The 21,922-nt window shown below is 43.6% G+C and overlaps 1 protein-coding gene across 1 annotated transcript in view; it reads right to left on the bottom strand.

The window, feature by feature from the left end:
• LOC119659848 (serine protease gd-like) overlaps positions 1-21,922 on the bottom strand; it is a 50,567-nt gene that overhangs the window by 6,222 nt on the left and 22,423 nt on the right. Inside the window, exons 2-4 of the mRNA XM_038068145.1 lie at positions 13,209-13,374; positions 7,077-7,902; positions 6,519-6,917 (exon numbers count right to left, since the gene is read on the bottom strand). Of these exons, the coding sequence (XP_037924073.1) occupies positions 6,519-6,917; positions 7,077-7,902; positions 13,209-13,374 (1,391 nt within the window). The remainder of the gene's footprint in view (positions 1-6,518; positions 6,918-7,076; positions 7,903-13,208; positions 13,375-21,922) is intronic.

The following is a 21,922-nucleotide window of genomic DNA, read 5'->3' as shown; positions in this document are numbered from 1 at the left end:
ATCATTCCACCAGTTTTTTTATGGTCATGAAGCGGATATCCCCGCAATATATGTGTTATCAAATTATCAAAGCCCAGGCTAGCATTTAGAATGTCCATTACGACCATATTGTCAATTTTAAGGCCCTTTCTCATGCATAAAGAGGATCCCTCTAAATAAACTTCCGAAATAGGTTGAAATTGACAAGATATGTGTCACTTAAATTGGAGATACCAGGCATTCCGGGAATGTAAGATCCTGTAGTTGAAAAGCGTGTCACCCTTTTTAGCGGATACAATCCCAGGTCATGATCGTTGACCAAACGTCGTAACAGTTAAGTCTGCTCTTACCATATTTGAGACATGCATGTCATCAGCATTTTTATTCCGAGCTTTACATATTAATAACACACTAATTGTTACCTCATTTGGGTGCATCTAGCAACACGCATGGAGAAATTTACGTGAATCGTAATCCCCAGCTATATTAGTGGTAAGTACTTGCTTCCTTGAGTGAGATTCACTATATCTCGTGACTCGTACGCACAGAGTTCGAAGTCTCAATGCAAATCCGAAGTAGTGGTTTTCTTTGAACCCCTACTACACTAACGTCCTAAGTCTACATTCCTAAATTTCAATTCAGTTATTTCAAACAAAGAGACACCTGAAAATTCCCTTGAATCTCCTGAGATCACCATCGCCGAGATTGACAGATTCCTACAAGTAGTACTTTGTTGCTGTCCTAATCGGCTCTTTGACGCTAATGACTTTATTGCCACAGACATTCGATCTTAATGCCCGAACCAACTCCATTCAGATGACGAGGTGGCAACTTCCGTAAAGAATGATGACTTGATGCAGTACAAGCTGATTTGAAAACCTTTCAACATTATCTAGACTAAACTTACCACAATTATAGAGGTATCACGTTGCTGAGTACCTATCTATAAAGTATTCTCCTCTATCTTGCTAGGCTGGATAGCCCCATACGCCCAGAACATCATTGGCCCATACCAAAGAGGCTTCACTCCAAGTAAATCAGCAACAGATCAGATTTTCCCTGCGCGGGAAGCGATGGAAAAACTGTTGGAATATGGACAACAGTTGCACCATCTGTTCATCGACTTTAAAGCCGCCTATGATAGCATAGCCAGGGTAAAAGTGTACACGGCTATGGGAGAATTCGGTATCCCGACGAAATTAATAAGACTGACTAGGCTGACCCTGACCAATGTGCGAGGTCAGATAAAAGCAGTAGGATCACTCTCAAGACCATTCGACATCAACAACGGTCTACGACAAGGGGATGCGCTATCATGAGCCCTCTTTAACCTGGCCCTCGAGAAAGTGATCCGTAATACTGAGGTAAATGCAAGAGGTACGATCCTCTTTAAGTCCACTCAACTACTGGCCTATGCTGACGATATCGACATCATGGGAAGAACCACCCGAGACGTACAAACTGCCTTCATCCAGATCGAGCAGGCGGCGATTGGTGCGAGATCTTGGGCTGCACATCAATGAAGGTAAGACAAAATATATGATGGGAACGTCAGCATCGAAGACGAATCACCCAACAACATCAAACCGTGCTGGTCAAATGGGAAGAATAAGGATAGGAGAATGCAGCTTTGAGACCGTGGACAATTTCTCCTAGCTAGGGTCGAAAATCACAACCGATAACAGCTACGATGATGAAATCCGCGCGCGGTTGTTGTCAGCTAACAGAGCCTATTTCAGCTTACAAAAACTGTTCCTCTCGAAACGTCTCACCATAGGGTCAGAGCTCTTACTGTACAAGACAATGATCTTGCCAGTCCTTATGTATTCTTCGGAGACTTGGGTTCTTAGCAAGAAGAATTGTGAACTCTTGACCACGTTCGAGAGAAGAATCCTCCGAAGAATTTTTGGCCCCCTACATGGGGATGGACGATTCCGTAGTCAACATAACGACGAAATCTATGAGCGATACCATAACCGTCAGGTTGTGGATAAAATCCGGCTCAATAGGTTACGGTGGGCGGGTCACTTAATCTGTATGGATGAGGATGATCCCACCCGGAAAGTCTATAAGGGTAATATCTATGGTAGAAAAAAAAGACGAGGCAGACCCTGGCTAAGATGGAGCGATGGCGTAGGCCAGGACGCCAGATAGCTTTTAGGGATATCGAATTGGTGGACCTCGGCGCAAAACCAGGATGTCTGGAGTTCCTTATTAAGGCAGGCCTAGACCGGATACCGGTTGTTGCACGGTTGATGATGATGATGTTAAGAAGGTTAATTACTATTTCAAGAGGATAATTGGAGACTTGTTGTCCCATGGCATGCAATGGAACTTACTATTCTACAAGTGGGAGGAGGAATGCTATTCTCGGAAAATTTTGCAGGAACATACATCGATAGCGGTCATATACATCTGATGATTATCGTATCTACCGGATTACGAGCAGTGAAACAGAGAATATTTGAGTAGCTTCTCCATTCCCTTTCGTCCTTATTTTTGTTTTCAATGAGACTGCGTGCTTCAGTTTCATTATCATCGCCCTTAATGCCGTGCGGGTGGGAGGCCTGCATCAGCAGGATAAGTTCAAAGTCGAGCCCAATCATTCCTAACGGCATTTCGGCCGTAGATCCATTCATCATGAATTTCACTGTAGAATGAGACATCCCCTTAAGCCAATCTGGGTTGCAGGAAAAATAGAGGAAATTATAAAAAGCTGACAAAGGTAAAATCGTTGGGAAGAGTTTAATTTATTTACTTAATTAAAGACAATATAGAGAGGGTAAATTCCCGATTAAATATTGTCCTCAGAGGGAGAAGCAGGCAAATGGCTTAACTTACGCTTAATCGGGGAATGAAAGCATATGTCGAGCTCCGCGAAGGATATTTTAAAAATGCCTGCACTATGTGTACTGCGGGGGGTGAAGCGAAAAATAATATCTAAGTTGACAGAACAGTCCATCAGGCAATTACAGAGTTTGAAAAGGGTACACATATCAAGGAAGATGCGGCGGAAGGGACATTGAGGATATGAAGCCGTGACGGATGATCTACTCGGGGATGATTCTTTTTGAAAAAGAGGATCCGGTTGAATTTACAGCTTCAAGAGCACAACAGTCACAGTTACGGAAGGGAACAGACTACACAGCAATACTCAATAATGTTTCTGCCAAGGGAGTTGAAAAGTGTTGAAAAGGAGAGCTGAGTTGAGGTGAAGTCAGTGGAGGAACGTAAATAAATCAGACATTTTGTAAGCTCGATTGATAATGTCAATGAAGGGAAAACTGAAACGAAGTTTGTCTTCGAAGAGTACACTCAGGTCTCCAAAGGAGAAAGCTGTAAGAAAATCGGTGCCACCGCCAGTGATAGTGCCAGCTGCATTGGGGTTGGGCACTAAAACCTTTGGTTTATTCAGATTCAATGAATGTTTGAGCTAGTGCTAATCGAGACCTTTAAAAAATTTACCCCGTTTAGAAGTATGGGGAACCCACTTAAGCTCAATCTGAAAGGATTTAAAGCACTGTAAGTGGGGGATTCACAGTACCCACCCACCCACTAAATTTCGTATCAATCACTGTAGCTATTTCTGAGAAAAATGTGTGTGACGGATACACAAACCTGCGAGGAGTTGCGAAAATATCACATCAGGCGTGGCCCCAGGTGACGAATAGGAGCATACTTATTGATGTGTAAATATGTGTTAATGCGCTTTCGTTTCTGACTCTACATGGGCACGTATCTTCTCATTTCTGGTGCATAGACCAAAATGACTTTCGGAAAGATACCCAGAAAACAAAACCAATATGAAAGAGGAGATAAGGAGGAAACTTGCAGTGCCTCGGTGGCGGATAACTTGTTTACCGGAACATCAAATGCTGCAAGTGATTTACAGCTTAGGACGGGAGTGTTCAAACGAGGAAGACCTTACCAAGAACACCAATATCGAAGGCGAAAAATTATCAGTTGAATAGAGATCGCTGTCCGTTTTTATTATGGACGAGTACAATGTGCACCAAGCTATCAAACACATGTTCATTAGTCATTAGGGTCCTCTATAATAGGTCAATGAAGTGCTTATTAACCGAGCACCAACGGACCAAGTTATCAAGGTTGGACTGTAAGAGAGCACAGTTCGGGGGAAACGAAACAAACACGGACAAGTGAGGATAGCGAGGAAGTCATTGATAAGAAATACGAATAGTAGTGTGCCAGGTACAGAACCTTATTCAACACCAGAGAAAAGAGAAGGAACGGGATGAGTGTTCATGGAAAGAAAATTTACAGGAACGGTATGAGAAGTAGGAGTAAAGCCATGAGATGATTGAAGGGGCGGATAGTTGAGTAGAGAGAATTTAGGGGGAAGAACATTGTGGTCAACTGTACCAAAGGCTTTGGCGAAACCGGTATAAATAACATGTATCTCCTGGCGTGAATTAAGGCATTTAGCAACGAAGTAAGTAAAGAATAACAAATTTGAAGCAGTGAATCCATGTTTCATGAAACCATGCTGTTCCTTCATAATGAGACGACCGAAGCGCCGGGGAGCCGTTGACGTATTAGAACAAGATGAAAGAAGCGAGATAGGATGGTAGTTCACAGCTAGTGACTCTTGGAGAGAGGGATGGTAGGTGTCAGTGGCCGCTCCAAGGAACCCAATTAGCACTATAGTGCGCCGTTTTGATGTCAGAAACTCCTTAAACCGTGACTGCTGTTATGAGTGCAAGGAGGCAGGGTGAAGCCGGCTAAGATCTTCACGGCCAACCCGTAGCATTCACGAAGGAAAACAGCGCTCCCACCCTGCAGCCAGAAATCTCTCTGAGGTGCCCAAAGAATGATTTGCCAAATGTCCTTCGCCTGACTCTAGCTTGAGCTGGGCAATCGCGGAAAAAATGCATAAGGGTTCCTCCCCCCTTCTCCCTAGCTTCGGCAATGGGAATTGTAGGGTTTGCCGAGCGTGGCGCCATGGTCCCCTATGGGCCCGTGTCCCTTGCCCCCTTGTCATCTTGAAAGCATTTGCACGCGTCTGGCACAAGAGCTCTCGTGATCGGATTATGTTATAAGCGGGCCAAATTCTCCTTGACTTGGCACAGATGGAAAGCCTTCGCCATCTAAGACCCGCGGCTGCTAAGTAGTGCGCCCTTGGCAGCCGCCAACGAGACACCGACAGTATCCGCAGTCTGGCCAATCTGTCGGCCTGCTCATTTCCCTCTATGCTCCTATGCCCGAAAATCCAGAGGAGGGTGACCTTGGGTGTGGCATAATCCGCAGGGAATGCTCAGATTTTCCGAGGTACTTCGTCTAGGATGTTACTGTGGCCGTGGGACTTCGTTGCCCAGCATCCAAGCTGACATAGTCTAACGGCACTGCACACCATAACGTATTTAATGTGGAGGTCCAGGGGGAAGAGATGCAGGAGAACATTGAGAGCATCTACCGGGCAGGACTGCAGAGCCCCAGCAGTATCTGCACACGTGGTTTTTTTTAATCCTATTAAGCTTCATTCTATTGCATTTTCGCTCAAATTCTGCCACCATGCAATAGAGTCGTACGTTAGGATTTGACGCACCACAGTGGTGTTCATTTAGAGAACCATCCTAAAGAATGATGACTCGATGCAGTAAAAGTTAATTTGAAAACCTATCAACATTATCTAAACTAGAAGCGGCGAAATCAATCTACAAGAGTAAAACCCACTACCAAGGGGGACAAATGTTGAAGAAGGAAAGGAAGTCTGCCACCTTACAGGGCGTGGACCATTAAAAACTGCCGCTACACTAGAAGAACCCGCGATTAGGATGTATTTATGGAGACGTTTTCAGCTAGGCAGAACTTAATCCGTATGGATGAGGATGATCTAGCCCGCAAAGTCTATAAGGGCAATATCTATGGTAGAAAAAGAAGACGAGGCAGACCCTGCCTAAGATGGAGCGATGGCGTAGGTCAGGACGTCAGACAGTTTTTGGAGATATCGAATTGGTGGACCTCGGCGCAAACCCGGGATGTCTGGAGTTCCTTATTAAGGCAGGCCTAGACCGGATACCGGTTATTGTGCCGTGATGATGATGATGAGAACCTAGAAGGTTCCACTATGGTGAGACTGATACAGTAATATATGCAATGCCTCTTTGCCGATATGTTGGGCATACCCAAGCGGGCAGTCAAATTACTCGTAGTAAAGGGATATCACTCAATTACGATCTGCATGGCTCCGAGCTTGCAGACATTGCCAGCGGGCCCGAGGGAGACTAAATCATCGAAGACTCGAGTGTGCACTATTCTATTCCCAAAAGTTCCAAAGTGAGACCTGAGAACTTAGTCAATGCCAATCTGAATACGCGGTCCGGGAAGCGTATTTAGAGAGATCCTCCGTGCTCCATAAAATAATACTTAGTACTTGTAGTAAAGATGGGAAAGAGGAAATGAGCGAGTTTTTACTGGACGAGGATCTCGCCCATTTTTCCAAGGACTTGCTTTTCCAAAGTTCGCACTGCCATACTGTAAAAAAAAGATTCAAATACGCATCAAATAACGAAACTTACCTCACTTCATTTTTCATCAAAACAATAGCAATATCCGCATCAAATGATAGTGCATCATGTTTGTAGTCAGGATGTATATAGACCCCATCCACGCTAGACGAAACAAATCCTTTTTCTTCCCAACTTAAAATATTGTGTCGACCCAAAAACACAATAACGTCACTTGCCGTGTATTTCTTATGATTTAGATAGAAACAATGCCCGGAAGTCAGCACTAATCGATTCGTTATCAAATTCCCTCCACATTGAAATGAAAGGGATGTGGGCGAGTTGATGTAGATGGCAGCAAGCCAGGGCCATGTTCCCCGCTTTACATCATCGCCACCGACAACAAGAGGTCGCACGTTGAATTTGCTATCAGTCATGCCACAGATTTTATTGATTGCTGCCAATTTACTCCTGGAATAAATTTGAAAAAAAAGGTCAGTAGAATCTTATAAGACCGTTATTAAATGTAACAATGTTGTCGACCTGTTGGTACTTGTTGGCTACAATTCGGCGACCCAAACTGTGCGGACTCAACAGTGATTTGAGGGGGATGATTTAAGGAATACTCACGGTTCACTATCCCCACTAGATTGCCTATTATTTGAGGTAGACTGAAGTTGGCTAGCACTCTGCGGGTTGGACTCCCTGCGATTCGGAGGAGAGTGTTGTTGCTGCGAACTTGATTGGCTTTGGCTGGAGCTGGAGCTGGGTCTCTGTTGGCTAGAGCTTGATGGCCGTCTCGTCGTGCTTGGCTGCCTCTGTTGCGAACTGGAATATTGCTGGTTTGAACTCGATTGTTGCGTCTTGGAACCAGTCAATTGCGACTGCTGATTTGATGAACTAGGTCGACGATTTGTATTGGAACTAGACACTGAACTTGATGATGTACGCGGGGGATTCCTCCTTGGTGGAGGTTTGGTTGTTGTAGTTTGTCTTGTTGGTTGCTGAATAGGTCGTTCGTATACTTCCCCTCTTTGTGGGGTGTTGAAGCTGTCCACTGAAGTCTGTGCCGGTCGCCTTGTGATTTGGTCGTAGTTGTTCTGATATACTTCTTCCCTTGAGGGAGAAGGTATAGCGTCCACTGGCGCAGGCAACGGTCTAAATGGTCGTCTTGCAGGCTCACTATAAATCGGCACTGAGGATACTTGGGGAGTTGGTTGGCGGTTGGTATCCGATGTCGGCAACCTTTGATTATTGGTAACTTCATATCTGTTGTAGTTTTCATCTCTTTGATTCACGTTTGGAACGGTTTGTACGTCAAAAGTTCCAGAAACTCCTGAGTCGGGGACGTAAATTTGGTAAACTGGAGCAGGACTCTGACTGGCCAATTGCTGAGCTGCTAGCTGTGTGTGGAGTGTATGTTCCAGTTTAATAGATGTGAGAATCGGTCCATAATCTAAAAAAAAAATGCTTTCTTTAATATTCTAAAAACAACTATATTTAATTTATAAGGGATTAGCGAAATGTGCAGGTACTTTATATGCAGTTAGCGATTATTCCTTGAATCGTTGTCAGTGATAGGCTCATGAAATAGGGAAAATTGTTTAGGCGCATGTTTTTTTAAGTTCAGAAAAGTGAGTATCTGTGGCAGCATAGTCAAATTTGATACAAATAATAGCAAAATATAATTACACCCTATTGGGTCCGACATTGATACAAATCCAGATCTTGTTATTCTTATTTTCCTTATTTCCGGGGCGCCAGATTCAGTGAATGTTAATCTACAACAAATTGCTATAATACTTTTAAGAAACTCCACTCCAAGTGTTCAATTAGATGAGTCACGGGACTTGGTTTCATAGGTAAACTTATCTGCAGTGGGAAGTCGGAGCTGGAGAGTAAATACAAGCTAAAATGGGCTACCAGGTAGCCGCTCTATGTTCGACATACGTTCTGGCTACTGAAGTTGAAGTCATGAAGACTTTTACAGACCTGAGGTCTATAAAAAGCCGAATTAGAAGAATCAGACATATTAATGAAAATTCTGCCCCAAACATGAATATGGAAAACAGGAAGAAAGGGAAACTGGTGTGGACGCAACTGATCCCATACAAGCAACGAATCGAAGACATGGGGGTTCGTGCGCTACCAGGTGTGGCAATATGCGATGTATGATGATGACTATGACCAGTGTGTTGGGAAGTGATCAAATTAGCGAGAAAAGTCTCCATTGGAATACTAAGCCAAAGGCAGGACATAGGACTTTTGCATAAGCGGCAACCTCGTTTCTGACCGCCATCTTGGGAGTTTCTTCTAAGGAGGACAAAATATTATAATTTATATAATAAATAATTTACGATTCTTCGAAAGTATATGCGGAAGGTCTTCGTGAATTACTCCTTGATTTGATGTATACTAATGAGACTGCCTTAAAGTGGCTTCAGCCAGCAATCCCAATGGGTAGATCAGGCGGCTGGTTTAGGCTCACCATCGTGAACACCGAGCTGAGAAGGATAGAGCATGTCAGAAGTTAGGCACCCACTCCGCGGGGAGTGCAGGGGACATCATCCCTATGTTTGGTGAATCATCGTACATACAACACTATGCTTATCCATCTATTGTAATGACGCCATAACAGTACAGTCAGAAATGATATGGTCTAACATCTCTAACGCCGAACCACACATTCTGCACTGTTCGTCTTCCACCCGCCCCGTCATTATCAGTTGTTTATAAACTTTGAGAACGACGATGACGGCACATATAAACCCTCCCGTACACAGCAACCAGTTCGACAAATTGGGATTAACAAACAACTGTCAGAGGCAATTCACGTGTTTACCGTACATTGCTTTCGACATCCATTCATCGATTCACTCTTGGTCCCACTTCACCCTACTCAGAGGATTGAAAGATCGATCTTTCAAGTTAACTGCAGTTAACTCGGAATCTACCTTACAAATGGTTGCACGCAAAGGACTCGCGTGCTTCTTGCTGTAAAAATAAGTTCGTAACGAGTGGACTCGGCGGTGATTTTTCGCCACAATGTCACGAGGCAGGTTCATCTACTCCACAGCAGAATTTGGGTGGTGTATTCGGAATTTAGTTATAGTAGTCCCTATCCGCCATGGGACGTTTTTGAGGTCGGTCTTCATCCACGACAATATTCCAAACACATATGCGCTTATTTTATTCTTTTGAGAGATTCGATTTCAGCACCAACTTTACAAGTCGCAGTATTGTTCATATGACCAAATTGAGCATGAGTTCTTGCAGAATTCCTCGATATTTGTAGAAGTCTGTCTCGGTCATGGCTTGGATGTGGCTCGTGATGACTTTCTCAGATGGCTTGGATTCGACATTCGTCCAAAAAATTCCTTCCAAATATCACGGCTGAACAAGTCAAGTCCTAAGATGATCATCAGTTCCAGTATACAACTTCATCAAGTGTAAGCACTTAGCAGGTAGGCTACATTTTTTTGTAAAACGTCAAAGAGGGTTCAGTGACTTGCAAAACCACCTCAATGAGTTTCCTCGGGGAATGCTTCTCCGCATACGGGTTCTGAGGTTTTGATATTTCAGATGAGCGGACTGAGAAGATAGTGTCCCACCCTTCCATGACAATCGCCAAAAACATTACCAATTTCAGGTCAATGCGATACAGACGTACAAAATCAATTAGTCAGGGGTACTGGATGCTGTCGTAAGCCTTGGCGATACAACATCTAAAGAGATTTCTTTGCCTGTCCCACAACTAGCGAATCGATAATGAGTCGCTCTTTACAACCCCTTGATCTAATTCAGCAGCCCTTCTGTTCTTCGGAAAGAATGTTGTTGGTTTGTTGGTGCGCAGAGGGTTGGTAAGTAAGTAAGGGGCCTTGCATCTCCGTGAGTCTGCTCCGTGTCCTTTTTAGTGACAAGGTCAGTAATCACCACATCCGATCAGGACCACTCCCTTCAACTCAACTCTTCGAACTGTCTATCGTTCGTTGAGCCTCCTCTTCGGTAACTGTATACCCGGCATAGCGGCTGTCTTAAACGGTAATCCATTCATCTAGTACAGCATGCTGTGCTGATAACTTCTAAAATCAACCCCAATATTCTTTTGCTTTCGTTACCGAAAACTGCACTATCTGATCACGCTGTTTGGATTCTTTGAGTGATCTGAAAAACTCCGCTAGTTACTCGCATACCTTGCATTCTGAACAGAGTTACGTTCAACATATCGTCGTAGCCAACTTCATGCGACTAAAATTTTCTTCTTTAGTGTGTTCAGATAAAACCTATGCACTTTATCTCTCGCCCGTCTGCTAGTATTGCCAGTGCTGATTTGAAACAGTCTTGCAATCTCCTGCCTTAGTCAGTTACGAATAAATTCCCGACAAATTTTCCAAACCAATCACGCGAATACGAATCTTCTGATCTCGCAATCTGACAGCCGCAACTACACCACAATACACAAGTGATTGAGTTTGCAATAGCGACATATGAGCATACAATCAAGACGCAATTCCATCATTTATTTGAGATTAAATTTTCGAATTTGCTGGAGATGCATAAAAGATGCAAGAAACTGACCAGGTCAGTGTAAAAGGTCCATTTCCGAAAATTTTATACACGCTCTTTAGAATTACTCCTGAACTCCAGTGGAGATTCGAGCCGGGAGTGAAGAAGTGTGCGTCGAAAAGTACTAATGCTACCAACTCCGCATCGACCCTCGGTGACCAGTTTCCACAATGACCTCATGTCCAATACACTCCCTGATAACGGCTGGGATTGTGTTGCTGCGAGTAATAAAGTGGTACTGGTATGCAGCCCGCTGCATAATCACGTGAGCGTATTGCGGGAAACATTCGACGAATCTCTGGTGCAACAAGAGGCGAAAATATATTACTTGCCCCCTGCGTTGTTATTTCGTAAAAGAAGCGGATGATAAAGAAGTTCTTTTCCGCAGTCCACTTCATACGCCGAATACGCAAACCTGCTGAAGTAATCGCCACAGATTGTGGCGAACCAGCCGTCCTTAAATACCTGCACGTTATTCCCCCTTCCTCTATCTTTTCTTTTCCATGGCCGTTACTGCTTCTCTCGCGTGCTATCGCCGGCGTACCGAAACTCTTAAATCGTCCAGGAATACAGAAACCGTTTGAACTCTATCTCTAGATTCAATGGAGTGGAACTACTCTGGGTACCTGGTCACTGTGGTGTAGAGGGAAATGAAATCTCGGATGCTTTAGCGAAAGAGGGACCGGAACCAGTAATTGGACTATCAGTACCATTGGCTAAGTCTGTCTTCAAAAACTGGGAACAAGCTTCCCACAATGACAAGTGGCAGAGCCTAAATGCTGCTTGACACAACAAAAATTTCCTGCCAGTACCGAACCTACATACTGCCATGTTTATCCTGTCGAAAAGCAGGAGGACTTCTGTTGTATTGTAGGCATTCTGACAGACCATAATTCACTAGCTGAGCTAGTTCAAAATATCATAGGAATTACTCAAGATGATACGTGTCCCTCCTGTAATGAGAAAGCGGAATCCACTGAGCATTTCCTAAGCGAATGCCCCGCCTATGGACGCATCAGGCATCGGATCTTTGATGCGGATGTCCTCCAGTTGCAACGGGTAGCATCACATCCACTAACGGAAATCCTGCGATACGTTAACGAATCCGAAATATTCCGTTAGATGGGGGTGACGGGTACAATGGACCAATTGCGCCTAAGTGCTCAAAAGCTGTAGCTTCTCCCCCACCACACACACAACTAGCTGTAGATCGCCCTTTGATAAAGCCACCACAAGGTGCGGTCAGCAAATCGTTGACATACTACATATATTTGTTTATGGATTTTTCAACAGAAAGAGAGAAAAGAGACGTGACATTTTGAAGAGAATAAAAATTTTTATTAATTTTTCAAACACTTTAGAAAAACATTCCAAGAAAAGTGAGCATCCAATCTGGATAAAAATGATTTTGTCAGTTTGTCCCTGATATTTAAAATAAACCCAAATTGAGGTCACATTCGCAATAAAATCTGCAAACCATACAGAATGGCATTAGAATAAATGACATCTACATATATTTGTTTCTTTAGGGAGATCCCCGTGAAGCCAATGAAAGTTGAAATTAAATTCAAAGATGGTGTCGGGCATTTCCTGTTCTGCTTATTGTCATAAGTTTAATTTTTTTCGTCTGAAAGATCAAAGATCAAATATTCAAATAAAACTATACAAAGTCAAAAAGTGTGATACCACTACATTCCATCTATCAAGCACATTTCTGATTCAGCAAATAACTTCCAGACCGGCTTAGCAAATTTGACCTCAAAATGGAAAAATCAATCACTGGTCTCACAAGCATGGAGCCTACAATACATCCAACAAAAAAACTATCCAAACTTTTCCAGTGGTTCGGCAAAAAATTGTTTATAATTAGCGCAAAATTCAAACCGCTACACCAGAAAGCAACCCTAATGAGAATCAAATCATAAATTAGAAGGTCACGTCTTAGATTTCAGACTAATCTGACTCCTCCATCAGGCGCACCTTTGGACGACCAGTTCCATAAGTCAACAAAAAACACTAATCATGTATTCCTAAGAAAAGCATAATTATCTGCGAACAAAGCTGAAATCTTCAATCGCTTCCAAAGATCTCAACGGTGCTTGTGGTCATTCAAAAGATATTTAAGGTGCTCAACAGCTCGTGGCTTATTTTATCGGCACCACTTGGGATTCCCCAAAAATTCTTTTCAATGTTTACCTGCTGGTCCAGTGCAGATCACTCGATTGTTGTATAGGATTTGCGTCACGCGAGGTAAAGGTTGCTGTACTGGGAGTCGAACTCTGTAGAGTACAGGCTTGCTAGCTATGATGGCTTGCAAAGCATCCTCTCGTGATGAATAGATTTCAAGAGCACCCGGATATGTCTGGAAGAAAAATTTAAAAAAAAAATATGAAAATTAGGCAGATTTTCCGGTGAAAGTACTATAGATATAGAAAGTCGAATTTATTATAGAAAGCAAGTACAGGCCCCTTTTAGGCTTTGTTGTTATTCATCGAAATAGTCTGTTATGCAAATGTTGTCTGACTCAAATTGAATTCTTTGATAGCCAACTAGCGCTAGAGCTAGAGATTTTCTCGTGATTTTAGCTATCGAATTTTTTTATCTTAAAATATTTTCCCACACATTAAATAAGGATCATCCTCACCCGTACGGATTAAGTGACCCGCCCACCGTAACCTATTGAACCGGATTTTATCCACAACCTGACGGTCATCATATCACTCATAGATTTCGTCGCTATTTGTGCTACGGAATCGTCCAACCTTATGTAGGGGGCCAAAAATTCTCCGGAGGATTCTTCTCTCGAACGCGGCCAAGAGTTCACAATTTTTCTTGCTAAGAACCTAAGTTTCCTCGCACATTGGTCAGCGTCAGCATAATCAGTCTTATCAATTTCGTCAGGATACCGAATTCTCTCATGGCCGTGTACAGTTTTATCCTGGTTATGCTGTCATAGGCTTTAAAGTCAACTGATGTCCATATTCCAACAATTTTCCCATTGCTTGTCGCACAGAGAAAATCTGATTTGTTGCTGATTTACCTGGAGTGAAGCCTCTTTGGTATGGGCCAATGATGTTCTGGGCGTATGGGGCTATTCGACCTAGCAAGATAGCAGAGAATATCTTATAGATGGTACTCAGCAACGTGATACCTCTATAATTGCTGCTCTGTGTGATATCTCCCTTTTTATGTATGAGACAGATAATACCTCTTTGCCAATCGTCAGGCATTGATTCGCTGTCCCACACCTTGAGCACAAGATGATGAACCACTTGGTGTAACGGGTCGCTTCCATATTTAACCAATTCGGCTGCAGCTCCATCGGCTCCTGGCGATTTATGATTTTTAAGCCGATGAATTGCACGGACTGTTTCTTTTATGCTTGGTGGTGGCATTATTTGTTCGTCGCCTTCAGTTGGCGGAACTTCCGCCTCGCCGATGTTCTGGTTCTTGAGCAGTTCATCAAAATACTTAACCCATCGCTCCAATATGCCCATTCTGTCGAAAATCAGATTTCATTCTTTATCTCGGCAGGATGAGCATCGAAGTGTATAAGGCTTCATCCTGCTGACTTGTTAGTAAAACTTCCGCACCTGGTGCGGTTGTTCCTTGTACTTTTAGAGTTCACACACTTGTTGATTCTCCCACGCTACCTTTTTCCGTCTGTGAAGTCGCTTCTCTGGTCGCCGAAGTTCGTGATCAAACTCCGGGCGTGCCCGCGTTCTTTGAGAATGCAACATTGCTCGGTATGCAGCATTCTTCTGTTCCGTTCATCATCAATCCAGTCGTTCCGACTCTTTTGGCGGTTGGGGTCAAGTATGTTTGTGGCCGTATTTATGATAACGTTCTTCAGGTGATTGTAAAGATCATTTGTTGATGCTTCATCTCCAGGTCCTCTGTTGACTGCAGTTATTGCGGCATCCATTTCCCTCTTATAGGTCTCGCGGATGACTTCAGTGTTATCTTTCACCTGATTGTCAGAGCGGATTCTGGGTTGTGTTGTTATTCGAGCTCGGAGCATCATGCCAACGAGATAGTGATCCGAGTCTATATTGGCCCCCCTATATGTTCTGACATTCATCAAGGCTGAGAGGTGGCGGCGTTCGATCAGCACGTGGTCAATTTGGTTGAAAGTGGTCCCGTCTGGAGAGACCCATGTGTGTTTGTGGACCGCTTTCCGCGCAAACCTGGTACTTCCAACAACCATTTCGTGTGACACTGCTAATTGAATGATCCACAGACCGTTATCATTTGTATTTTGGTGTAAGCTATTGGGGCCAACGTATCGCCTGAATACGGGCTCCTTCCCTACTTGGCTGTTAAAATCCCCAAGTACGATTTTGATATCATATCTGGGACAGGCTTCGAGGGTTCGTTCTACTGCCTCGTAGAAGGTATCCTTCTCCAACTCTGCAGTCTAATCTGTAGGGGCGTGAACGTTAATGAGGCTTATATTTCTAAATTTGCCTCGGAAGCCTAGTGTGCATAGCCTTTCACTTATATTTTCAAAGCCGATAACAGCAGATTTCATTTTTTGGCTGACTAAGAAACCTATTCCGAGCACATGGTTTACTGGATGGCCACTATAATATATGGTGTAGCGACTCTTCTCCAGGAAACCGGTCCCTGTCCAACGCATCTCGTGTAACGCTGTCACATCAGCCCTATATTGGAACATGGTATCGGCTAGCTGCTTGGCAGCTTCATCTCGGTACAGGGAGCGCACGTTCCATGAGAAAATGCGTAAATCGTTATTCCTTTGTCTTTGCCGGGTTGACTGTTATATTATCCATCCAATCCGAGGCTCCCGTTGTGGCTTCGCAACTTCGGTTTTCCGTGTATGATTTTTAGCCATACCCAACCCAACCCAGTTGGTACAATTTGTCCCGTTTTTAGGCGCGGGAGACTCGCAGCTTTTCGTTAAGAAAGAGCTCCCAGCGGTCACCACGTAGAGGTGGAGACAGGGTTTGTTAGTAGAGCTGTTGGTGTTGGTTCAGCAGGCGTTTCCCAGGTTTTATGTTCCATTGTGGGTACCAATCCGCGTTTCGCCCTGGGACCTATACTACCATTTGACCAGTTTGGTTGTCGAATTACGCAAGAGAACGGAAATATTCCCAGTTTTTTTATCTTAAAATGTTTTCCCACACACTAATCAGAACTTCGGAATCTGGCTGCAACGAAATCGCAAAGCTCGTCAAAGATAAGCAATTTTTTGACAAAACAAGATTTCACGTTTAAAAAAATGAGAAGATGAGCCAAATATAAACGAGAATTTTGTTGTCAACTCTAATAATAACGTCAAGAGCACGACAGCAATTCCTCGAATTTCGTCTCCCCATTCCAAATTGAAAATATTGATCTCATCTGGTTAAAAAAGTTGCTAAACCGTTACTCAAAGGATTATTATAAACTTTTTTGTGACTTCAATTTCGGGATGAAACTCCTTCCATGTGAACAAGCGACATAAAAGTTTTTCTGCAAAATGGGACATCTACCGCTGACTAAATTGTTGGATCTAAGTCACGGGAGTGCAAATGCGATGATTATTGATGGCTATGATTTCTAAAAGGACTCAACGCGATCTTTCGATCGATTTCGCCAGTTTAAAATTTTCCAGTGGCGGGCACAAAGACGCTGTAGAATTTTCGAAAGAGAAGGCTCTCTCAGCCATTAATTATTTGCAATGAGACATGGGTTCATCACTATGCGTATAAATTCTGTTGAGAGTCAAAGAAACCTTCCAGTTTGATTTACGCGAGCAGAACTATCCTAGAAACCACGAAAGTGGCGATGGTCACTTCGGTTATCCCAATCATCTACACGTATTACATGGCACAATGAGAGAGCAAACAGATGTCATCAGCGTAGTCGAAGTGTTTGAGGAGATATGTTAGCGTCCATTGACGTCCAGGACGTCTCCTCCGAACAACGCAGCGAACGCTTACAAGAAGAAATAATATCGGTGACAAGATAAAACCCTGGCGGACCCCGCCTTGTACCACAAATTCCTTTGAGAATTTACATCTTTACAGAACATGACATTTGGCGCCATCATATGTCGCTTTGATAATAGTTATTAATTTCTCCGGAATGGACCTCCTGTGTAGAGCACGCCTGATACACTCCCCGTTCATGCTATCGAAAGCTTTCTCGAAATCAATGAAGAGCAGGTGAAGCGGAGATCTAAACTCCTCGCACTACTCTAAGATGACCCGTAGGGTCTGAAGCGAAAACCAATCTCAGTATGCAGTAACTGCAGGTGTAACGATGAATAACTCTGCGGGGAGACCGTCAAGTCCAGCGGGTTTACTGTTTTTGAGTGCGTTTATGGCCGAAATCTCTTCTGCTTAGCGGAACAGTCCGTATCCGTATGTAACGGTGACCTCAACGGATGTGACACGGCGAAGAATCATAGCAAAATGTTCTTTTCGCCTCTTTAGTTGGACACCATCGTTGATGAGAAGCCGACCATTAACATTCTTCACAGGATCATCCTGTTCTGTGCTGATGTTCTTCCTGTATTGCAATATGGGAGTAGCACATGAAAAGTGACGGCCACTGTTATTGAAGAGCTCCACGCTTTTGCCAAAAGTTATCTCCGACGTGTCATCGGGGTACGTTAATTTTCTTTTCAAACAATTAATCGTAGATGAGTTGACCAAAAAGCAAAAAGTATAAACCTTTATTTTTCTTCCAATTATGGGGTATTGTTCAGTGTATTGGGTCACAACCCCGGTTGGTTTATTGCTTGTTTGTTAAATGTGTTTGGACAAAGTGCCTTGGCATCGCATAACAGCAGCATTTCGTTAGCTTGTATGTTTCCTTCCTCTGTTAGTTTTTCGATGAGCTCACTATTTGTTGTATGGACTCCCCAGGTTTAAGACACTCGTTCTCGAAAACAGATGTTACTCCTTTCAGGGCTTTCTGAACCCGTTTGATTGAATCTGGTAAGGGGTCGTTTTGTCATTAATAGTTGCCCAGTTGATTCTCTCGTACTGGAGAGTCATAATCTTCCTCTTTCATGAACCTTCGTTACCTTTGATAGCCTTTAGGTAGTATTCAGATTTTTTGTCAAGCTGGAGCAAAATTATGCGTATAGAAAAAAAAATGTTCCGAAAATGTCGATAATTGCGTATTTAAATAAAAAATTTGAGTAAGGAACCGTTCTTTCTGTGCAGACAATAAATATCTTGAAGCATCCCCCAAATAATATTAATCAGTACATGACCGTTTTCACATGTGTTTTGTCTTTGGCGAAGAAGGACGCTCGCCGACAGCACTAATTGGTTTGGCCCGACACAAATTGGGGCGGATAACTATCTCAGACTACACATCCCGTAAACCTGTTAAATAGAAAGCAGAAGTTGAAGTGAAAAGGTCACACATTGAGAGTTGTGATAACTTCCTTGGTAGCTGCACTATGCGGTGGAATCCTCAATCCCCCAAGATGACCGATGAATGAATCAGTCTAGAAATACGTGACAATCATGTGCAGTGTAAAAAGGGTAGCCTACTCAAGAGGGAGTTAAATTATAAAGGAATTAAATTTAAATTCAACAAAATTTGACTAGGAATTTTAGTTTGAGTTTAAGGGATAAGGGATAATTAAAAAATTTCGCTTTGAAATATGGAAAATCGAAAATTGTTACACCCCAAAGTATTATTCCCTCTAAATCAAAGCAAGACACCCGGTCGCGCAAGCAACAGTTCTATGGATCACCCAGGATATCACATAAATATTATATAAATCATGATTTGAAGGCTTTTTTGTTTAAATTACCTAAAAATAATAATCTCTAGCAGCAGGGATCCTGCATGATGAATGGTCAACAAGTCGGGAAACCGGAAGCCGGACGCTTCAGGTACGAAAGGTTTTGTGTATTTCTTAGTACGTAGCACGTAATATATGCATATATTATGTGAGAATATCCACTTTCGGATTATATTGACATTCATAGTCTTGAATTTGCAAGGAAGCGACAACTTTGAAGTATTATAACTTTGTTAGTAATGATGCGATTTCTACCAAACTTGGTGAGATTATGCTCTATGTTATACCATATATTTTTGCGTTCGTGGTGCTAGAATGAACTTAAGGGGGGTTTTGCAGCCAATTACTAAAAATTATAGTAATATACTTACTTTATTATTAACTTTATTTGTACAGATATCAGTATGGAAGGTATTTCGGAGCCCAGGCACCATATAGTGGCAGCCCCCTGATTTTGTTCAGCTTTTTCGGTTGGGTAGTTTCTGAGAATGGCGGCCCCCTTAAAGGAATGATCACTCTCAACCCCCCGCACTCCCCACCTTTTCAAAACATGGCGAAACTAAGCCCGGCTTCGAAAAATACTAATCGAGACCTTTAATTTGATACCCCACATGACTACATTTGATGAAAAAAACTGTACATCCCCCTTTTGCATGTATGGGGGCTCCCCCTTAAATTCGTCGTAAAAGGATGTTACTCACTGTATGCGTGAGCGTTCATAGTTCCCAGCTTTCTACCAAATTTGGTGTCAATCGCTGTAACCGTCTCTGAGAAAAATGCGTGTGACGGACAGGCAGACAGACAGACACAGAATATGAGTACCGCTAACCTTCCCACTGTTGAGATAGACACCGCGGAAGTTCCCATGGTAACCGAAAAGGAAGTCCTCGAAGCTGTGGATAAAATTGTTGGAAATAAAGCAGTCAAAATAGCTCCAAATGTGTTTGCCGAGGCGTTCACCACATACTTTAAAGAAGGAGCACTTCCTACACAATGGAAGAAGCAGAAATTAATTCTAGTCCCCAAGCCAAACAAACCTTTGGGGGAAGCTTCGTCCTATAGGCCGATATGCCTCCTAAATAATACTGGCAAACTATTCGAACGAGTAATCTATAACAGATTAATTCGAATTGCGGAAAAGGATGGCGGTCTCTCCAAAAATCAGTTCGGTTTTCGAAAGGGGAGGTCTACAACGGATGCACTTGTCCTAGTAGCTAAAACAGCTAAGACCGCACTTGACGAGGGCAAATGTTGTGCAGTGATTGATTACACTTGATGTGAAGAATGCCTTCAATTCCGCTAGATGGAGCCAGATACTTGAGTCTCTAATCAACTCAGGCGTGGCGAAGTACCTGGTGCGTATCGTTGCCGACTTCCTAATCGATAGGATTCTATGCTGCGAATCAGATGAAGGAATGAAATCATACCAAACGGCATGCGGAGTTCCACAAGGGTCTGTCCTAGGGCCACTTGTGGCGCGGCAGGATTCGCAGCATTTGAAATTTATTTCAAATGTTGTGAATACGAACGAATAGATGGCGCGGATCTATCCACTTTGCGGAGCTCGCCACGGGAATGGAGGACCGGCGAGAAAAGTGTGCCATGAGTTAGGGGCAGAAGAAAAACACATGAAGCGAGTCTCACTTCTGCCTCTAACGAGCATACGGTGACACGAAGTAAAGAAAGTTAAACATCTAAAAACTTTAACAAATGTAAAATATAAGTTCTACGGTTATTGAATTTAGACTGTCTGTACTTCACTGCAGGATTCTAATTTTTGAAAGTGTTTTGCATCTGGCACAGAAGTTATCAGTTAAAAAGTACGGAGAAAATAGAACTGATTAAGAAACAGAGAGCAAACAAACTAAAATGAATATCCAGGGAAGATTACAAAATGAAAGCTAAATTGGTGACCCCGGAGCGAACATTGCAGCAAGGAGCCAGCGTGTCCAGCCCCGCTCCGCAGTCTATAACGCCAATCGTCAGCGTCAACCAATCAAGCGGGCAGACCATCGCACAAAACTTGAACATTGCCTCCTCCGCAACTGTCGTTCCACTGGCTATTTCGTCGAAAACTCCAAATGTGATTACCGGCACAATCAAGGTAGCGAAAGTGATCCCCCAACAATAACAGCAGCAGCCGCAACAGTCGCAGCAACACCACCAGCAGAGCCAGCACCGCAGCGCTAGACGTTAGCATCACTGCCGCAGCCACCATCAATTCAACGAGCGCGACCACCTTTCAACATCGACAACGCAGCAACGGCGGAAGCATTCAAAATCCCATCGAGGTACAACAATATCAGCCTCAAGTTCAACAACATCAAAATCAACCGCCAGCACAACAGCAACAATATCAACAGCAGCAACAACAGCCACAACAAAATCAGCAGTTCGCTTCAATCAACTCGCAGGTTTAGTTTTGAATTTGTGCACTGATTGTTTATTATAGTATTAAAATGTAAAAAATTGTGATAATAATAATCGAAAATCGCTGCAAGAGACGGCGTTAGGTGTTTCACATCGCGGGTTCTCCGTTTCCTTGTTGGTGTTTTTGGTCTGCGCTGGAGAGCGTCCGCTTCGGTCGTCATTTCTCTGTTCGTGCGTGCATTTGTGGGTGCGGCCTGCCGTGTCAGTGTAAAATTCACCGCGTTTCGTTTTAAATTCACCGCGCCTGCATTACAACTCGTACTTTTCGTGAAACAAGATGTCGTTTGACAGTAAAGACGCGGCAGGCCCATCGGACCCGCAAGTGACCGCCCTCGCCGTACGCGTTCCTCCGTTTTGGCGGCGGAACCCGGAGCTGTGGTTCGTGCATTTGGAAGCGCAGTTCCAAATGTCCGGCATCACATCGGACGCGACCCGCTTCAACTACGCGGTGGTCGGCCTGAACGAAGAGTCTATTCTTCTGGTGTCCGACGTTGTGAAGTCGGCATCGTACATACAGCTCAAGAGCGAGTTGATCAGGCGCCTGTCGGCAAGCGAGTCGGCAAAATTAGACCACTTGCTGGCGGGTTTAACGTTGGGTGATCGAACTCCCAGCCAATTGCTTCGCGAAATGAGGCAATTGGGTGGAAGCAAGATTGGCGATGACCTGATCAGGTCGCTCTGGCTGCGACGGCTCCCGGAGGGCACCCAG

Source organism: Hermetia illucens, chromosome 6 (assembly GCF_905115235.1).
Source record: "Hermetia illucens chromosome 6, iHerIll2.2.curated.20191125, whole genome shotgun sequence".
Classification (NCBI taxonomy): Eukaryota; Metazoa; Arthropoda; class Insecta; order Diptera; family Stratiomyidae; genus Hermetia; species Hermetia illucens.
Note: the sequence above shows the minus strand (reverse complement) of the source record. Positions and strands in the feature narration are given on the sequence as shown.